The sequence below is a fragment of the Centroberyx gerrardi genome, chromosome 16 (genome assembly GCF_048128805.1).
Source record: "Centroberyx gerrardi isolate f3 chromosome 16, fCenGer3.hap1.cur.20231027, whole genome shotgun sequence".
In the NCBI taxonomy this organism is placed as follows: domain Eukaryota; kingdom Metazoa; phylum Chordata; class Actinopteri; order Beryciformes; family Berycidae; genus Centroberyx; species Centroberyx gerrardi.
Window position 1 is genome coordinate 15,044,443 of NC_136012.1, and position 20,889 is coordinate 15,065,331.

At 40.4% G+C, this 20,889-nt stretch overlaps 2 protein-coding genes across 3 annotated transcripts; one reads left to right on the top strand and one right to left on the bottom strand.

The window, feature by feature from the left end:
- Positions 1–163: 163 nt before the first annotated feature.
- On the bottom strand, positions 164–2,920 carry pin4 (protein (peptidylprolyl cis/trans isomerase) NIMA-interacting, 4 (parvulin)). 2 transcript variants are annotated; one of them, XM_071903614.2, is made up of 4 exons: positions 2,767–2,920; positions 2,457–2,524; positions 1,590–1,709; positions 164–683 (listed from the first exon to the last, which is right to left on the bottom strand). In XM_071903614.2, exons 1-4 carry the CDS (start codon positions 2,801–2,803, stop codon positions 525–527), a joined length of 384 nt encoding a protein of 127 aa, XP_071759715.1. In that variant the 5' UTR covers positions 2,804–2,920; the 3' UTR covers positions 164–524. The 2 variants fall into 2 exon arrangements, with proteins under 2 accessions (XP_071759715.1, XP_071759721.1); XM_071903620.2 differs by having other exon boundaries at positions 2,457–2,521; positions 2,767–2,917.
- Positions 2,921–3,429: 509 nt separating this feature from the next.
- Positions 3,430–7,115, top strand: nek12 (NIMA-related kinase 12). The gene is made up of 3 exons (XM_071903555.2): positions 3,430–4,937; positions 5,867–6,088; positions 6,209–7,115. Exons 1-3 carry the CDS (start codon positions 3,773–3,775, stop codon positions 6,361–6,363), a joined length of 1,542 nt encoding a protein of 513 aa, XP_071759656.2. The 5' UTR covers positions 3,430–3,772; the 3' UTR covers positions 6,364–7,115.
- The last annotated feature ends 13,774 nt before the right edge of the window (positions 7,116–20,889 follow it).

Genomic DNA, 20,889 nt, shown 5'->3' on the forward strand with positions numbered 1-20,889 from the left:
TCAAGCAGTAACGCCTTTTCGTGCTTTTGGGATTAACAAATTAGTTATTCGACCTCCCTTAGCTTCTTTCCTTAGGGTAGCACACATTAAAACTATTTAACTAGAATAACATAACTCTCACACACAAACTCACATAGTGACCATTTACACATTTTGTACTTGTTAAGTGAAAATGCATTTATTTAGACATTTTTGGTCTGAATTCCATGAATCTTGTCGGATTAAAAAGGAAGTTCTAGTGATTTATGTGAATGTCTAAAATGAAAAAGTTGGTAAAAAATATTCACCCAGTTTCAACTTTTTTTCTGTCAGTGTGGTAGCGTACATAAAAAACAAACCTGACACTATTCCCACACCTTAATCTTTTAATTTTCTTGCTCTATCAACTTCTCATGAGAAATAGAAACATAATGCAAAATATTAAGCCAACAATGCAATGACACAAAATGGATGAGATCAAGAAATAATCAGTTCCACAATATCAATTTGCATGTCCTAATTTCCAAGCGATGAGGCCCCTCTGGTCACTTCTTTCCCTCCACCATAATGATATGGTACCCAAACTTGGTCTTGACGGGAGGGTCTGTGTAGACAGGTTTATCCATGGAACTGACAGCCAAGGCAAACGCTGCATCCTGAAAGGGTCCGACCATCGATCCCCGTGTCATCCAACCCAGATCACCCTGTCATGACCAAAACAAAACAGTCATGATGCAAACAGATCTCAAAAGAAAGCTCATAATGTGCACCTAATATGCTTGTTTAGCAGGAAACAAATCAGAAACAAATCGGTGTGATTCAGTGTCTTGCTCATGGACACTTCACCCTGCTGCCAAATTTGTCAACAACTCCTCAATACGATGGAAAAGCTTGTGTTGTGCCACCAAAGTCTTGCAACGTAAAAAGTTACTGTGTCTGGACAAATATCACATACTACCACAGGCAGCAGGGTGGCCTGGTGATTACAAAGACCATCCTGTAACAGGAAGGTACAAGATTCAAGGGTAAAATGTATTTGTCCCATAATTGAGAACTTGTTTTTGCAGCAAGGTACAAGGAGGACAAAAAAACAAAGAACATAAAAGGGTCCCATGATTGATCCCTACAACAGCCAATGCTGTGTCCATAAACAGCCATGTGTCCTGTCAAAGTGTCCTGGAGTGAGACACTTCACCCGTAAATGTTTATTCATTGCAAGTCACTCTGGATAGGAGTGTCTGCTGAACGGCTAAATTGGAATTGTAAATTTTAACACATTTTTACAATATCCAGCTATTTAAGATACAAGTTTTATTGTGCTGACTTGACTTTCTGGATTCAATTTAGGTTGCACCAATGACCACACCACCCAAGCTTGACACAAGGTCGGTGAGCCAGCTAGGCTGGACACATGGCTTGCCATATCATAAAGGGTGACCAAGCAAATAATTACCTAGTAACAGAGGTTTTCAGTTCCTATATTACACTGTCAGAGGTGAAGCACAGAGGAGGGTAGCTTGAATCAAGCAGCAACAGCAGCGATAATGGAACTAAAAGAAAAAGTGGAGATTTCATTGTGTGAAGTTGTGATCATGACTGCATGTTCTTACTCCTTGTCTGGCTTTGTCTTCGCTATACTGTGACGCTACTTCGCTGAAACGGACTCCGGCCTTCAACTTCTCCATTGCCTCCATACATTTGCCATGTTTTTCACACAGGATATGCCGAACCTGGGGAAAAATCACAAAAGTCACAAAAGCATGACTCATGAGTTGTGAACAACATATGTGGGTCAGACATCTCGGGGAAAGGCTGTAGTTGAGATGTAGAATAACTGTTTCAAATCATTCTAGAGTTTATGCTTAGTTAATGTACATAAAACATCCTAGATCATGTATACCAGTATACATGCCAAAGCTCCAAAATTCACTCCTGCTTTCCCACAATACATCCTCTGTATACCAGGCTGTGACCCAAAAACTGATGTTTATGCAGCTGTGACACTTATTTTCCCTGTAATGAAGATGAGACAAGCTGCTTGAAACATCTCCTGAGGTCTCCTTAAGTACAAGATACACTGGTGTATCCTCACTAGGAATGAAATTACATCATGTTTGACTTGTGTCCATCATTGCCAAATGAAATACCCAGCTTCTCAGATGTGACAGGACTGGACCATCAATTAAGAGAAAAAGGCAACTTTTTGAATGATATATAGTGATAGAGAATAAAACCCTCCGGATTAATTAACTTGAATTTAAATATCTACTTTCTTCTCCTCCCTCTCTCCTCTTAACTCCTCCAAGTCATGTTGTGGTAGGAGACTAACTGTAGTGAAGGAGGAAAGGAAAGGAGGAGTGGTACTGAAGAGCTTTGGGAGGCACACTCCAAGAGGTTTGTTCAAAATTCATCAGTAATTTCTCCTTTGGACTTTGCATTACAATTCTGCCCAAATGTATACACCCAGGTTGTGTTACCTTCACAGAAGTGCCTCCTTTTTGTGCCTTTTCTTTCTTGTCAGTGTCTCCACCTCCTGAGGCAGCTGCTGCACAATAACAAGGTTTGTGAAATTCAATACCATGACAATACATTTAGACTAGTACAACCGCCGTTAAACCAATACTCAACGTTAGATAAGGTTACCAGGCAACCTAACGTTACATGTCGTATGGAAGCATGTATTGTAGCTGTATGCTACTAACCTAATGTGGCTGTTTTATTAGCTAGCTAACGATAATCTAGACAGGCAGATTAGCAGAACACATGACTAATATTAAAAACACTAACCTTTACCACCCTTGCCACCTTTCCCTTTTGGTGGCATTATAGAGGAACGTATAGTGAATTTCAAGCAATACTGAAAAAGGCAAAACTGCAGTAGTATGCGTCCATGCTATGTTGTGATAAACATGCGGTAACCTGCGCAGAGAGCGCCAGTGAACTACAACTTCCAGCCAAACAGGAAGATCTCGCGCGTGCGCACGTCTGTGTACGACACGGACCACAGTGGCACAGTCAGATCGCCTCCTTTCTGTATGATAAAAAAAATATATCACAATGGATATCAAGTGTATTTTAGGCGTCTCTCTGTTCGTTTTAAGTAATTGGAACAGTGAACAGTATCAGACATTGTCACTTTGTGCGAGAAATGGGAGCAAAGTTGTTTTTTCACACGGGGGGACATCTCTAGTTCCCAGTGCTAGAATAAGTTACCATTAAGATATATTGCGCCAAATCAGTGAAATCAGATAAGCTTGACGTAAATAGAAAGATTTTGGACACAATCATTGACCCTCCGAAACATCTGGTCTGGTTTGCATCATTGACCTAGTACATACGGAAATGACTGCGGCTTTCCCAAGGAGGGCTTCGCTTCTCCTGCTTCCCTCTCCGAGGAAACTGCGCAGCAGCCAATAGCCGCTAAGTTTAGATATTCATCAACGACCCCACAGTTTTTTTCACGCATCTCCAGCATTGCTGCCCTCAGCTGGTAGGAATAGGTAGACTATATTATATTATTTAAATATTAAATCACCATTCATACCGGTGCGTGTCGCTTTGCAACCATTTTTAGTGACTGTTTAAAAACTATTTAGCTAACTATTATTAGGTCTTGACTATTTGAGGTCTGGGTCTGAGCTAGAGTGTTACTATGGCAACGAGGCTAAACACAAGAGGGAGATGACGTATCATTTGTTTTGGATGACAGCTGGTCTTTCAGTGCTCGTTACCTCGACGCTGTTTCATTGATTAAAATAGCTTATTCGTTGGCTCTACGAAAAGTTTACAGATTATGGAGAAGTACGAGAAGGTTCTGTGTTTGGGCAGGGGAGGAGCAGCAGAGGTGTTCCTGATGAGGCACGCGGAGACCAAGACCCTGCATGCAGTGAAGAGGATAAAAGCAGACGAGTCCAGCAAAACAAAAACACAGAGGGCTATTCTTCAAGAGGCCGAAATCATAAGGAGATTGGAGCACCCTCACATAGTAAAATGCAGCGATGCCTTTGTGAACGGTGACGATGGATTCATTTACATTGTAATGAATTACTGTGACGGTGGAACATTAGATGACAAAGTTAAAGAGAGGAAAACAGAGGAGTATTTTGCAGAGAATACTGTAATGGAGTGGTTTGTACAGGTCACTACGGCAGTGAATTACATACACGTGGCAAAAATACTTCACAGGGACATCAAAACCTCAAATGTACTTCTCACAAAAAGAGGTGTGGTGAAGTTGGGGGACTTTGGGATATCCAGAGTCATGACCAACACGGTGGACATGGCTTCCACGTGTGTTGGGACACCCAGCTACCTCAGTCCCGAGCTGTGCCAGGATGTCCCGTACAGCTCAAAGTCTGATATCTGGGCTCTTGGCTGCCTGCTGTATGAGATCTGTTCTCTGCAGCCACCATTCGCAGCCACGAACCTCCTGAGTCTCTTCTACAAGATCACCAAAGGAGAGTACAGTTCTGTGCCCAACACATACTCAGACGACATCTCCTCTCTGATCCAGACAATGCTCTGCCTCAACCCAGAAAACAGGCCAAGTGCTGCCTGTATACTTGGCATTGCCTATGTGCGAGATCACCTTCGAGAATATGTCAGGCACGGAGAGACAAAGCTACGCATCTCAAACCATGATGGTGACTGTGTTTCTGTGATGCGACCTGCAGGGGTGAGCTGTGATGTGATTACAGAAGATAAAAACACAGGCATTGACACAACACCCGGGCCAGATCTTATCAGACCGGCCCTCTCATGGGAGGAGGGAGACCGCAGCATGGAGGCCTGTTCCAGTGACGCAGAGGAGGAAGACGCATTCAGTGTTGGTGGACAGAGCGACTACCCTGAGGACTTTGACGACGATGAAAGTTTGTCCTCTGTAGGGGAGCACAGTGAGCAAGGACGCTCTAGTCCTGTGAGGTCGCCAATAAGGGAGGTTTCTACTGAGCCTTTCGGTAATGGCTTACTTTCTACAGGAGTGTTTTTCAGACATTCATTGGTTATCCTTATCTTGTTTGAAGTGTAACAGGTTGACATGAATTTTGGACAGTAGAATAGATCTCTTGATGTTCTACTGGCCGTGTAATTCATAGACAGAATATTTCATGTAAATACTGTGCTGATAAACAGCTCTATTTGCATGTGAAACCCAATTGTTGTAGGTAGTACATGATACTCTCAAAGATCAGTCATTGAATGTGCGATGTCTCAAAAGGTACTCCAGTGATGATATATGATCATATTAATTATAATAAAACAGGGGTTGTCATATCTGCACTACCAAATGCATTTTTTTTTTAAATTCAAGAATATTTTGGCAACCTGAGAGCAAATTTCAGAATTAATTGTTGCTTCTGAATCAAGTCCAAAAACATGTTTAGTCTTGTGTCTACCATTTTTTATTTATTTAACCTTTATTTAACCAAGAAGTCCGCTTGAGATTCAGAATCTCTTTTGCGAGGGAGACCTGGCCAAGACAGCAGCAAATAACAGTGAGTAACAGTGGACACTTCATCAATATCATTTTCATTGGTTAGAATTCAGGCCAATCTGTACCCCATTCAATACAACCTTTGTTGACGCTGGTGGCTGTCAGACAAGAAGGAATCAGCTGTACCAAGTTGTAGTTTAAGTTCCCCCCGGGTGCCCATTGGCGTAGGATAAGTCAGTGGTTTTATTTTTTGTATTCATTTTTTATTTCTTTCTTCCTTTCGTGCAGTTTTTGTGCACTCTTGTAGGTACACATAGGAGCACTCAAAGAATAGCTTGAGCGGATGTTTTCGTACAGGTTTCACTAGAACAAAAGTCTGCAATCCTAGCATGAACTTTTCCTCTAGTACCTCAGTGGCGTAACACTCAGCACACCTTTGCCCTTTATCTGCAGTGGCTGCTGAGGTTTCAGAGCAAGGAGAGTATCCAGACGACTTTGAGGAAGATGAGGAGGAAGAAGACTATGGGGATGTGGCAGCCTCTGTCCACACTGCCCATGCTGCTCTTCAGCTGCCGGCTGAAAGCAACGACGACGTACTGGAGGAGGAGTTTCACCTATGCGATGCTGGAGGATTGACCATCACACTGAAAGCGTTGAGGGAAGAGTGCATCGTGGGTAAGAACCTTGCATTGCGCTGCATAGTGGTGTGAAATAAAGGGAGTTAAATAGTTGGAACAGTAATATATAGGTCTGGTGGCTTGGTCATTGAGTGATTCTGTGTGTTTATCATTGCAGAGGACATCGGGCCTTCTCTCTTTGAGGAGATTAGAGGACAATTTGAAAAAGGTCTTGGTCCAAAAGACTTACCGCCGCAGTTTGAGCACAAAGTAGGAGCAGAGCATCTGGAAACGTGCTACCTCATATTTACTACTGACCAAGAGACAACATAGGACTGGAAGTGCTTGGCAACGTACTGCTAGATGATAGTCAACAATCAAAACACTTGGTGGAGCTAGAGAGATTCAACCAAGTCCTGTTTAGTCTGTGCTGTTAGCGCTGTTGATCAGTGAAACTAATATTCCTGAATTATGTTTCTGATCAGTGTCCTAAGGAGAGGTGGTAATGATTAGGGGAACATGGGTCACTGGAATCTTTTAAAACAAGAATTCATGTCAATAAAATCTGTATTCTGCACAAGCTTACATATAGATTCATTCAGATACATGGATCTAATAATATAAAAACTGTATTGTATATTGTATGTATTGTTTATCCTAGCACATAGCACATCTTGCATGTGAAACTGTAATTATTTAACGCTCTGAGATGAGGGTATGTGTTATGAATAAAGTTAATCTAAAGTTTCTAGTAGCAAGGCTTTATTGCATTGTATATTACAACCATAATCATGACTTTAAACCCCTGATATAAAGTCACCAGCTGTATATCCGCATAGGATACCTGCATATTTTTACCTTTTATTCACAACCTTCCTTAATGGTTCTTATTCTATTATATGCACTTTGAACCTTCTCTTTAAGTATTGACTAGGTTTAACCACATATGTTTTAGAGCTTTGTACAAAAAGTTGGTCCCCCACATTGTTACGCAATATTAGAAATACCAGGTTTTATCTTATCTGCATAATATTTATTTTAGATAAACCATAATCATACATGCATTTACAGGAAATCTGTTGGGGTGTGTCCATTTATATCCATTCCACCAAGGTTATTAACGGAAACTAAAGCTAAAATTAAGAGGTGTTAAAAAACCTTGTCGTAAACTGAAATAAAAATGAGTTTGTGAAAAAAAAGTTTCACAGGATTCCCATGGGCCTTAAAAATCCTTGAAAATTTGTGGATTTCAGAAGAATAAAATAAGTCCTTGAAGGTTTTTGAAAATGAAAGAATGGCCTTGAAAGTACTTGATTTTTATTAAAATGTATAGCACCCGAATTCATCAGCATGCCTCGGCTCTCTGTAGCTCTCTCCGTCCTGACATGAACACTTCACATCCTGAGATTAAACCTTATGATGGAGATTTGTGTTGCTGTTGCCGCAGTGTTCAGTTTAAAAGTGAAGGATTTGACCATGATTTCTTGACTTGACTTTCTTGACAGTAAAAACAAGGCCTGTGTGAAGTCTATAATTTTAACCAACGTCCTGTCTTATATTGTAACCAGTGAGAGAACCTGGTGACTAAATATAACACTAATCACACACTAATCTCTCTTAGTGTCACTTCCACACACAGATTTTTAGCATTTGTTTGTCTGCATTGTGTGGATTGTTGTTCTGTCCTAAATGGTCTGAGTCCAGGTTGCTGTTGAGGCTGCTAGTGCTTTTCATTTGTGCAGGATGAAAACAAGAGGTCCCAACTTGACACAGTTAGGTATACTGAAATATTAATGTAACTAAATTTAACAGAATTTAATTTATTGTTTGTATTACACAATACCTTTGCAAATGATGCAAAATACATGATCTGAACTTTTACCTGTAAACTTTAAGAAATACCACCCTACTTTTACTCTTGTATTGTATTCTATTGTATGTTTGTTTTACTATTGTATTCAGTTTTTTTATTCTGTAAAGCACTGTGTAAACTCTGTTTAAGAAATTGCTATATAAATAGTTTGTTATTATTATTATTAGCAAGAATTCTTAGTAATGATGACATACTTTGTAATGATTAAGTGGTGTTGTGGGTGGAGGCGAGTCATTTACTAATGGTATTGGGCGTTTTATGACCGGAAAAACCCGATTCAACAGTTGAAATCAATAATATTAATGCCTATTAGAGAGACTGACATATAAAGCCAGAGGAAAGGCAAAGGAATTTACAAAAATATGGAATCCTTTAATTTCTTGAAGGTGAGAATAGACAGTCAACTTGAAAGTGTTTTATATTGCTGCTTGATTTTACTTTAGCTTTCATATTTACTCTTATTTATTTATCCATTTATTTTGTATGTATATATATATATATATATATATATATATAATGTCTTTGGGTTTTTGTCATCTTTTGTCAATTTCAATCAGTTTGTTCACAAACACACACACACACACACACACACACACAGACAGACATACAGACAATTGGTTTGTCAGCAAGCACACTCACATTTTCTAAAAGTGTGTGTCACTACAAAACCATCTTTGGAAAATGCACATAATCTAGTTAACCATCACTCTACTGTCAGTATTTTCTCCAAGAATCTATCAGTGTTGCTTCATGACAGTCTGCCTGTTCAGCCAGTGCACTGTCAGTGGGAAACAGCAAAGAGGTGAAGTGGTGAAGGAGACTCTTACAGGAATCATGTTTTTCATGATGTGAGTCAAAATATCGTCTAAACCTATAAATGAAGCTGATACCTCTAAAGCGCTGTATCATGGAGACAGCTTAAAGTTTTCTCTATGAAGTGAGTGAGCAATAGATCTGAGAGTGTGATAGGTTCAGAATTAGAAGTTGTCTCAACGGAAATGCACGATTCTTATCAACACACAATCTCTCATGAGTTGACCAAAGATTTCCCCACACATGCTCTGCAGTCTCACTTGCCCACATTCACCCACTCACATTTGCACGCACAACGCTCCCTCTCCCACAGATAAAAGGCGCACATTTATGTCTCCATCAGCTCACGGCCACAGAAACCCACTGCAAAGGTATGCTGGTTTTCCCATGTGATTCACTGTCACACACATGGGAAAATGAGTAAAATGTTTCCCTGATGAACAGAAAGGATCAACTTGTCCCTGGTCACCAGCTGTGGAGGTGGACAGCTGTACAGGTTGTGCATGTACACTGCCCATCAAAAGTTTACGACCCAAAGTCAATTGGTGACCACAGTCCAGTACTCATTCACAATGTACCCATAAATCAGGTTCCTTCATATAAATATCTTGGTGTCCACATTGACAGTTCGCTCACATGGCATGTTCATGTTGAAAACCTTTGTTCTAGGCTACAACAGAGGATGTACTTTTTGAGAAGGCTTAGACTCTATGGTGTAAATAGTAAACTTATGTTCTTGTTTTATCAAATGATTTTAGAGAGTGTAATTCGATATGACATACAAGTATGGTATGGTAACCTGTCAGCACAGTTAAAGTCTAAGCTTGCACGTCTCATCCAAACGGCCATGAAGATCATAGGGAAAAAAGAACATCACTATCTTCAGTCTTTATATGAAAAATCTGTGCTCAGGGAGGCACAGAAGATTCTGAATGACCCAACACACATCCTGAACCCAGAATTCAAGGTGTTGCCCTCAGGCAGACGGTTCAGGATGCCAAATTTTGTATGTATGATCTATGTACTTGTATGCATGTGCATTGTGATGTGTTGTGTGTTGCAGTGGCTTGGAGCCCAAGACAAGTTTCCCTGCGGGACAATAAAGTATATCTTATCTTATCTTATCTTTTCCCCAGTGCAAAGATTCCGCTGTCTTGCACAGAAGAGAAGCAATGTTCCCCTCAATCCTCTTCACGCTGACACCTGCATACTCATCTGATTCCTCCTCTACTGATGGTGTCAAGACAAAGGCTGCACACCAACCTCTATGATGACAGCTGCTAAACCCCGCAGCTTCATCCCCACATCGCCTATGAGTCATGAACCTGCTGCTACACGATTAACTCAAACATATTAGTAGTAACATTTCATGGAAATTCAGTTAGCAGATGATTTATCACATATTTTGGAAGTCGGGTGATAAGAAAGCTGCCGGCAACATTTCTCTGTTTTGATATGTTATAATACTGCCTTCAGAGATTAGAGAGTATTCAGTCAGCAGTGCTTGTTTAACACTACAAAGGCCAATCTGCAGTCAACTGACAGCAGTTTTGAATGCTAGAAATGAAATATTACACCTTTCAAAATGTCTCTCCATGACTTTTCCTTGACCCACTTTCTGTACAACCCAGTGTGTTAGATTTTCAAAGCATCACACAGAAATAGTAGTTACAGTTATATTTACCGCCTTCTTCTCAGCTTGTTGGTCTTCTCTTAGACGCCCAAAATCTACTGGCCTTTGTAGTTAAAGTTGCCATTTCATGAAATTATAATGGACATCACAGACTGTCAACAACTGAATTCCCTCTGTGTTTTCTATCCCTACTGTATAAGGTAGAACTTGCTTAGCCTAGTTTCCAATAATACAATAAGGGCACAGTAGAAGAAAAAATAATACAAGTTAGAATATAGGGAACATCCGACAAGTTCAACAATAGAAAGTTTTTAGTGGAAATTTAGGAATGAAATTATGAAAAATAGAACTACAACCCAATGGTTTTCTTCCATTTTTTTAAGTGTCCAGACATAAAAAGAACCAACAAAAAACACAAACCAAGCAACAAAAGATATAAAAACAAGAAACACCAAAAATAAAATACAAATATACATATACATATATACAGACATATACCCGTACATATACATTCATTCATACATACATACATACATACAAACACACATACATACATATATACATATACACACATACATACATATACACATATATATATATACATACACACACACACACATACATATAAACTAACTTGGAGCTCCCTTCCCCCCTGCAACACTTCCAAGTGTTTCCGGTCCTTCACCTTCATAGTTCTTTCTCCTATTGGTCTCCACGACAACAGACTAACGGGGCAGCTGACCCTGCTGGCTTGAAACAGCTGTAAGAAATAAAATGAATATTGTGCTTTTTATATGAATAACACACTCTGTTCTTTGTTCTCAGAGTAGAGTGTCTTTTCTTCTCTACATACCATAATCAGTGTAATCAGTGCATGTATGCGTGTACGTGCAGTGATCCCCAGTAGGCGGCCCGCGGGCCAGGTCCGGCCCGCGAGAGCCAAATGTCTGGCCCGCGCCGACCCATTGGCACTTCCGTGAACGCACCTGTCATAACATGTTGATTTACTGCTGTTCTTTCTGATAAAGCAACAGTTTTATCACAACATACGACTCCATTGGTGTCAGAAAAAGACTTTTTGTTTTGCCCCCGCACTGACTGGGTCCATTTGTAATTTTCACCGCCGTACACCGAAACTGGCCCGGTTAGGCGGAGTCAGCACTTGATATAAAAATGGGCTGCGCCGCCAACATCAAGCCCGAGCGCCCCGGTGTAAATAACAAGCACATCCATTCAAATTCTCCCGGAAAAACAGAGAACGTAATTGACGTTACTTACGTCAAATGCGCGAGCATGTGCAGAAAGAGGCGAGATAGTCCAACCAAAGAAAGTGATCGGAATGAGTGTTTACATGACGAAATTTTACGTGTGTTAAGTCTCGTGATTGGGTGGGCCTGGGTTCCAAGTTCCAAGCGCCGCGTATGGTCAACTGTCATCATAACATTTATTTAGCTTCATATGTTTTTGCCAGATTTAAAGATAAGAGTCATTTCAGGTTATGATTCACACTTTCAGACCCATGTTTGATAGTTTGATTAGATGGCATTTTACCAAACTAATCCCATGTCATAACTCAATCCTAAAATATCATAACTCAAAATACAAGTCTTCATTTTCTTGTGTGACCCAATCTACCCAGGCCTAAATTATTACTACCACCACCACCACCACCACTACTACTACTACTACTACTACTACTACTACTACTAATAATAATGGTAATAGCAGCAACAACAACATCTGCACATAAAACAACTTTAATTGGCGCAATGGAAAAAAAACAACCTGGACGTTTTGGCCCTTGGCTTGGCATGCTTGACATAATTTGGCCCTTGGGGAAAACTATGGGAACCCTGGTGTAGTATATATGGTTATGTGTGGTTTTGAGTGATTCTATAGGTGGACACATAGTTAGAAGTCCGAACTGGTGGGTTGGTTTTGAGCCAAGTGGGTTTGGCTCTGTGCTGAGATTTACGGTTTTGTTTACTTTAACCTATATAAGTGGATCCTCAACTCTGTTCTTTGTCACTTCTTTGTTGCTTATCTGAAACACTGAACTGAACCATGCATGTCTGAATAAAGAATCCACGGAAGACTCTTGAACCTTGCTTATTCATTTTGACCCACAAAGAGAGAAGTTAATTTTTCTTTTACACAGCCCGCTCAGCATTGCAGAAACCAAACTGTAAGGTATATGCAATGTATAACAGAAGGATATGACGATATGAAGAAAACAGTATGCATTGCAGCATGTGTACAAGATGTGCAAATGTGTATAATGTTCAGTGTTGGGGGTAATGTATTACACAGTAATGCGTTACTGTAATCACATTACTTTTTCTTGTAACGATGATAGTAAAGTGAGGCATTACTGCTCCAGCTTCAGTAATCACATTACAGTTACTGATCTAACAGATAGATTGTTACTTGTGTTACATTCCTCAGCCTCTTTAACCTCTTTCTTGGTGTAAGATAGTCTGCCTTCAAGTCATGATGGAAATATTGGAATTATGAGTAAAACGCACATGAATGAGCCATGAAAATAGTAAATACAACTCGGAAAGTTGGAATTTAATGCTGGAGGCTTTATTAAAAACCTTAAAAGAAGGTTTTGTGTCTTTCATTATTTAGACTACTTCTGCTGGTAATGTGGGGTTAGGTCTACAATATTTATTGGCCCAATGAATGCAAGTAATAATAATAATGATAATAACTTTATTTATATAGCACTTTTCTAAATAAAGTTTTAGTCAAAGTACCTTACATAAAAATAACAGACAAGAAGAATAGAATAAAAAATAATAGTTAAAACCAATAAAACCATAAAAACAAAGATAAAACACAAGTAAAAGGGAGTAGATAAAAGAATAATCAATAAATCAATAAAACTATGAGAAGGCCGTCATATAAAAGTGAGTTTTAAGAAGTGATTTAAAGATGATTTTGGTTGCCTGAGATGCTCGTTTTAGGGTGTAACACAAAAGTAATATAACAAGTAGTGTAAATAATAACTTTACTGTAAATAATTCATTACTTTTAAGAAAAATAAGGAGTAATGTGTAATTTATTACTTTTTTTTTCAGTTACAACCCCAATACTGATAATGTTCACATTAAAGGCCTACAAAAGGCCAGACATATGTACAGAAGGTGTCAAGGCATGTACCTAAATATAATACCTAATATCTTGTTGTTAGGCATCAGCTCTCCAGGGGCGAGCCAACAACAACCACTATTAATTAAGCAACATTATATGTGTGGGGAAACCCCTTCCTCCTCCCCCTCTTTGACATATCCTTTGAAACGGCAGAAAATCACCATGTGAAAGTACCAGAGCCACGGGCATCTTTGATGACTCATCACTTTGATGGACAATCTTGTGTGTTAATATAGTGGTTGACAGTACCACTGAAACTATGATATCAGCCATAGTTGCCTATTATTAGGAGTCACTATGCTGAGATGTGAGTGAGAGAGACCAAAAAAGGAGAAGCAGGGTACATTGCATTAGTTTATTCATGGTTCCCGTTACTCTCTATGAACATGTCATGTCTTGTTTTCAATGCTTCCTCTGGTCAAAGAGAAACACTAAACGGCCCATTATACAACTGTAGTGATGGCAAACACTTCCTTCGATGCTGTGTATAGACTTTAAATTAGGTCAGATGTACTTGCAGCTGCACCATGATTGCATACGTGATAAGCAATGATCACACTTCAACGTATGCAGTGAGAGTTGACAGCGCTGAACTAATGGGAGCACCTACAGCAGGAAGGAGTGAACGGGACTGGGGGCTTGAGGTGTGAGAAACACGCAAGGTGACTTCATAAATATAATGAGCTCATTGGCTTTTTTAGAATACCACTCACTCGTCAGCTGAGAACCACAATCTAACAACATAAAGGAAATTCTATTTGCCTAGTCATTTGTTAAGGTTTCATGGAAATTTGCATTGCTGAAAGTGTGTTGCAACTTGCTACTGTATATTCATGATGATTTGGTGCATCTGGACCTTGTGCGACCATGTACAAAGCATGTATGACATCTCATATTAGAAGAATGATTGGGGCCTCTGATGTTTGGTATTCATAGACACAATTCCTATATCTTGCATTTTCTTTTTACCTGGACAGGCAAAGCAAGGGAGGTTTCAAATGGAGGCATGCTGCTGTACACAAAGTGTTATCTCATCAAAATCATCTTCCTATAGAATGCAGTAAAACCAGATTTCACTCACCACACATCAGATGTAAAGAAAAGAGGGCAATGTTTTTTTAAGCCCACATTGGTTTTGCTTCTTTGGGGGAAGATAGACAGTGGTGGCTTTGAAATTCTCTGCCACGATAAGCGATAAGACCACAGAGACAAAAGGCCTACTTTATACAAATGTCATCAACTTTGTTAATTGAGACACCCCTCTTTCTGATTCTCATTTCCAAGTAGGCGTATGTTGATGACATCATGACTTCCTCTTTTTTAGGCCATAAAAAGAATGTGCAGATGCTAATCACATCACTACACACACTCAAGATTGCAAAGAGAAGCTGTAAGAAGGAGAGAGAAAGAATTTGCTCTAATATGATGAAGAACGTGTTTGTCCTTGTTGTCCTGCTGCATCTCTGCCAGGCTGAGGATGATAACTTGAGGGGGGAGCTCATGGACGGCCTGAAGAAACTCAATCTAACGAACTTCACATTTGTAAGTATAGTGCATTAATATTGATTATCCCTCTTCATTTACACTAACACTTGAAACCCTGTGTTATGAACTGTATCATACTCTACTCTCTGGATGGCTCTTGTGGCTGTTCTCAGGACCTCCTGCTAGTCAAACAGATATAATCTCCAGGAATGTAAATGTAATCATCTGCCTCTTGTAATAATCCTCCAGTGCATTAATAAATTAAATGTTCTGTTCCTATAGCCACCAAAAATGAAAGCGCCATCAGAGCAAATGCGTATAAATGCAGTAAGTATTGCTTCTTTTAACCATTTGGACTTTGAATGGCCATGCTCCCATGTTTCTCCATCTCATCTTGTTTTGTCCACTGCCCATTTGAGGCTCTTCTTGTTATGTTCTTATGATGATAGATTTATTCGTTTCAGTTGATAACAATGCGATGCAGTGCCTGACCAGACCCTGTCATTTGTCCCATTGCAGTGTGACTGTAAAGGCGTCTTTGCTGAGGAGCTGAAGAAGTTTCTCAAATCTGTGACGCCAAAGAATCAAGAGGGCAACGATCTTCTCACAGAACTTCAGGCAAATGCTGAACGTCTGCCAACAGCTCAAGAGGTTAGTGATCAAAACTATGATTCAGTGTGTTTTTTCGACAGATGTTGGACAGTATGAACAACGTTGTACCGGCTCTGGGTATTCAGACTAGACATAATCCTAAGTGTGCTGTGTTTCTCTTCCAGCTCAACATCACCTGCCCAATGGGAATGATATCTTCAAAGAGTCTTGTTAGGCGGTACATCTCATTCCTCAAGACACTAAACAACAAAGGCTGCTAGAGGAAAGCCCTGCTTTGAATGTGCTGCGGCTTGTGACAAGTACGACAAGTACACATTTATAGAACACATTGTATAATTTGGCAATGTTTACACATTTTTATAACAAGCTTTTAGTTTCCATCTTACCCACCAAAGTATTTTGAAGTATACCCTTTTTTTCAGTTTTGTGCCAGGCAGCTTCTATTGTTAATGGTTAGAGTACTATTTTTATTTAATGTTTTTACACTGATGAAATGATATATTTGATACATATATTTTCTATTTAGAATTTAAAATTGCAATCAGGGAATTTATATATTTATTAGTCTATTTATCAGTCTATTTATCTGTGTATTTATTTATTTATTTTATTTATTGTTTTATTGTTGTTTTATTAGGATCCTGCCAAAGCTGCCAAATTAATGACAGCTAGTCTTCCTGGGGAAGACTCCTTATTTATGTATTTATCATCTCATGCAGATGATCTATCTAGTTGATTGGGTTGCATGTACTGGATGTTGTACCGAAGTAATATCCCCAATTTGGAAGAGTTTATTTCAGTTCAGAAATATTGTGCTGCTGTCTTCAAATAAATCAACTATTTTCATATTTGTTTGTAAACACTTTATTGAACTGCTGAACAGAAATGTACACTGTTCGGATACCAAAAGGAAAAGGCACAACAATTAAGAATTTATCCATTCTGCCTTAACCCTTAACTTAAATGCTTCATGCTGTGCGCAGTATATACAAATAATAGAACGGTTTCTCTTTATGTCAGTGAATATTCAGTTATGCCATGGCTGGTGAGGAGGAGGAGGAAGTGGTGAAGGAGGAGAGAGCTAGAAGAGGTGGGATGAAACAGAACAGTCAGATAAGATGTGACAGTGTGGCTGCATTTTTCAAAGTTCCCCACCTTCTGTTTGACCCAAAACTGAGGAACACGGCGAGGACAAGAGAGAAGTGTCATTACAAGCGAGAATACTTGCAATATGGAGAGAGAGAGAGACAGACAGACAGACAGAGAGAGAGAGAGAGAGAGAGAGAGAGAGAGAGAGACAGACAGACAGAGAGAGAGAGAGAGAGAGAGAGAGACAAGACAAAGAGCTGTGGTGATTCACTGGTTCTTTTATCTATTCTACCCATCTGGAGAGCAGACATGAGAGTGAGAGTTGACATGTTTGCATGCATGCGCACACAAACACTCATGCACTCACTTGAACCTGCATAAATATGCATAACTTATAAATATGCAGGGCTATGTATCCACACGCACACACACGCACACACACACACACACACACACACACACACACACACACACACATCAAGTGTAGAGAGAAAGCTGAGATTTACTTACATTTTGATTCCTAAAACAGCCCTATTTTGCTTTCAGCGATCTTACTCATAGCGCTCGTGCGTTTTGCGGGTGGCTGGGTACCTGTCATCCCACATCAGGCGAAAAGCACTCAGGAGTTTTGTCATGACTTGAATGGTTGCACAGGAGATCTTAGGAAATTTAAAGCCATATCGGCCCAAGTCTCCAGAAGAGCAGAAGATGACTGACAGGCTTTGTGCACAAGTGTCCACAAGATGAGGTTTGCCTTATCTGCTCTTACAGCCTCACTCTGTCGGCTCGATCTCTCACACGCCTCTTGTTACTTCCTTTTCACCACATAGAATCACACCTCGCTATCTAAAGAAAGCGAGTTGCTCAGAGACCCTTTCGCACCGTTAACAAAGTACGATTCGGAACATTTGACGATCAGCATGTGACTGTGTTTGGGAGTGGCACGGTCCTGTGTAGCAGCAGTAGCCGCTGTGCGCCAACGAGAGCCTTTGAACTGCGAGGGCCACGAGTTTAGAGGAGCAGCAGCTGCACCTTTGAACACGGAAGCCTACCAAGAGCCGTTTCTGGGCAGGAGGCAGCTGGAGAGAGAGACGCTCTGAAGTATAGGACAGACCCACAGTGCGCTTCGGCTCGCCTGTCTATCCACGGCCTCACCTACGACCTCTGACCTCCTGACCCGGACCGGCCGCAGAGCCTTTGATGCCCTGACAGCATGCAGCACTCAGAGGTTGAGTCACAGGAAAGGGCCGGGAGGGACGGGGTGGGGGGGAGGGGGTGGGTGAAGAGCATACCATCCCTTCCTGAGTATGATGAAAGCCTGCAGCATGTCACGGGGATTGATAGCAACAAGGGTGATCATAATAAAAAACTGCATAGTGGAGAAAAAACAAAACACACTCTGATATTTTCCCAATACACAGAATATGATGTAACAGTCCCTTCTGCTATTTTTAGACGAGTGGACAGTGGAAGGGGGGTGGTGGGTGTGGCAAGTAGACAAGATTAGTTGATATATTAAATATTAAATTGAATGATTGAGTCGATTTGAAGTGAACATTTTTCAGTGCATACTCCCTGGCCTCTTCAGTAGCTGTATTAGGAATCTATAATATTATCAGCTTGGACAGCAGGACGTTAAAGTGATGTTGGATGAGTTCATATTTATGATGCTGTGGGGAGAAGAGGAAGCAGCCTCAGTTTTCTCCTGTCTGAGACAGGTACTCAAAACAAGCCTGACAGCGCTGGCATTCAATAAGTTTTTGAATAAAAAAAGAAAAGAATTTTATTTCAGAGCCACTCTTATTCCTGAATAGATATTTGAAACATTCCCCCAGGTTTTTAGTGGGTGATTTGCAGTCACTTTTGTCACTTTTTCAACAACAAATGAATGTATCCTCCATTCCATTCCAACCCATGTAAGAAAATAAACGAACAAGGTAGTTATTTAACTTATAAATACTGTAGCCATACCATGAAATCAGAACCTTTCAAGCATTATTTGCCATGAATTCATATCTAATATTAACCTTACAAATTGGGTCTTTACATTCACCTTAGACTTGCTTATTGCTATGTAATTTAGAGAATGGTATATGAGTGAGAGATAGAAGAAGGAAAAGTGATTGATGGAGATCTTTAGATTTCAAATCCAAATGGATTTGGGAAACACACACCACTCTCTCTCTCTCTCTCTCTCTCTCTCTCTCTCTCTCTCTCTCACACACACACAGCAAACACAAACAAGTATTTTATTTTTTCACTCATTTGGATCTGTCCTTGGGTCTTAAGGCGTTAACCCATCTATTATACTACTTTATAGATGTAGATGTTTGTGGGGGACAAGGTTAAAAGCTGTTTATTCTTCCTCCTGTCAAAATGAGTTAAGTCACTATAAGGTGACACTTGGCATGTCACTAGCTGTGTTTCTGCATGTCGCCATGCTCTGCATGCAAGATAGCAGCTTGAACTGAATGCTGACAGATATTGCCAGGATTTTACAAGCAGTGCACGATTTATCGTCCAGAGCAGAACATTGCAGAAATGATGGCTGCGACTGAAGGTGACATTGGTCTGGACATGAAACTCTGGCAAGGATAGATGAAGAATGTGAGTTTCTGATCTAATCTTCTGTCTGGTTATAAACCTGTCTTTCATAGAATCTCTATTTCATTCATTAAAATCCTTAACAGGCATAAAATCCTTCACAGAGGGTTTATGCCTCTAGAAGCAACTGTTCTCTTCCTCCATTAGGTGGCCTCAGCAGCCCGCTGCCCTGCACAAGACATGAGATGGGACCCATCTCCCCCCCCCCCCCCCCCCCCCCCCCCCCCCCCCCCCTCTTTAATTAAATAAACTACACTACAGTGCAGATTTAATGATGTCCATTTGGAGGAAAGTACTGTGTTGGAACAAGAGGTTGGTCGAACGTTTAATCATGTAATCACAGCACAGCAGGACTACAAGAGGAAGTGGACGACTATTATTACCTGGTGTTTCATACATGAGGCTGTGGCAGGGTCGACTGCCAAAGGCCACGGTCACATGGTTTCATTCCTACTTCACTTTCTCTTGAATGGGACAGCGTCACAGCTCTGGTGTGAAACTGAGCTGCCGGAGCGCACAATCTCTGTGATTTGGGCGCAGACGCGCAGTGAGGCGGCAGGGGGACGCAGCGAGAGCGGTGACGGTAGAGTGACATTTGCATCATGTTGTGTGTATTCTTTATCAGTGAACAACAGTCTAGGAAGCAGGGACCAACAAAGAAGCGATCGGATTATTTTTGTTTTTCTCGGTGATAGACACTCTGGGTGGCAAATGGATGGACTTTGCGCTGCGAAGTTCTTACGGAAGCGATGGGACAATTGTTTTTATCTTTTGCCAAAATCTGCTGCTGCTGCTGACTGCATGTCTGTGAGTAAGAGGTGAGTATGATGAAAGATTAAAATCATTTTTCAAAGCCTTTCGGGTATGTAGATCGAAAGGCGTGACTCTTAATTAGACTGTACATTACTCAGAAACCACACAGTCTGTTACACAAGACGCACTTTAATGGTGTGAGAGGGAAAAACCTGCTTTAACAGTTGTACTTGTGGATCTAGTAGACTATTTCAAATCCGATTACTGGCACTAGACAGTAATATAGGCTATAGATCTATAAATGCATAGATGTAATCAGAGCTAACATAAACAAGAGAAGAAGTCAAAATAAAGATGAAAATCTTTGAAAGATGGTTACATTTTTATGAGAGAAATTTCACAATTATCACCTAAATTAATGCACATATAGTCAATGTAATGTACTTCATTTTTTAATCCCCAGTGCTGCTGATGACTTCTGTAAGCAGACAGTGGATTGCTGAAATAATGGACATTTGGGTCCTGTAAAGTGGGTAGAGAAGATCTCATATCCAGTCATTTCCCTGAGGGAATAAGAACCACTATCACCTCTGCACTGCATCTCAAAGGATGTCAAATCTCATATACAAAGTCAGGGGGGAAAAGCCCTGCCCAGAGAGGGTTTGCCTCGAACATTTCATGCTTCATCATTTATCAAAAGACACAAAGACACATCATGGGAATTGCTTGCATGGATGGAGTCCAAAAGCCTCATAGATTACAGGTTACCTATGGCTTTGATGTAGCATCACCCTACAATATGACTTGACTGAACGCTCCCTCCACCCACACATGTTCAGGG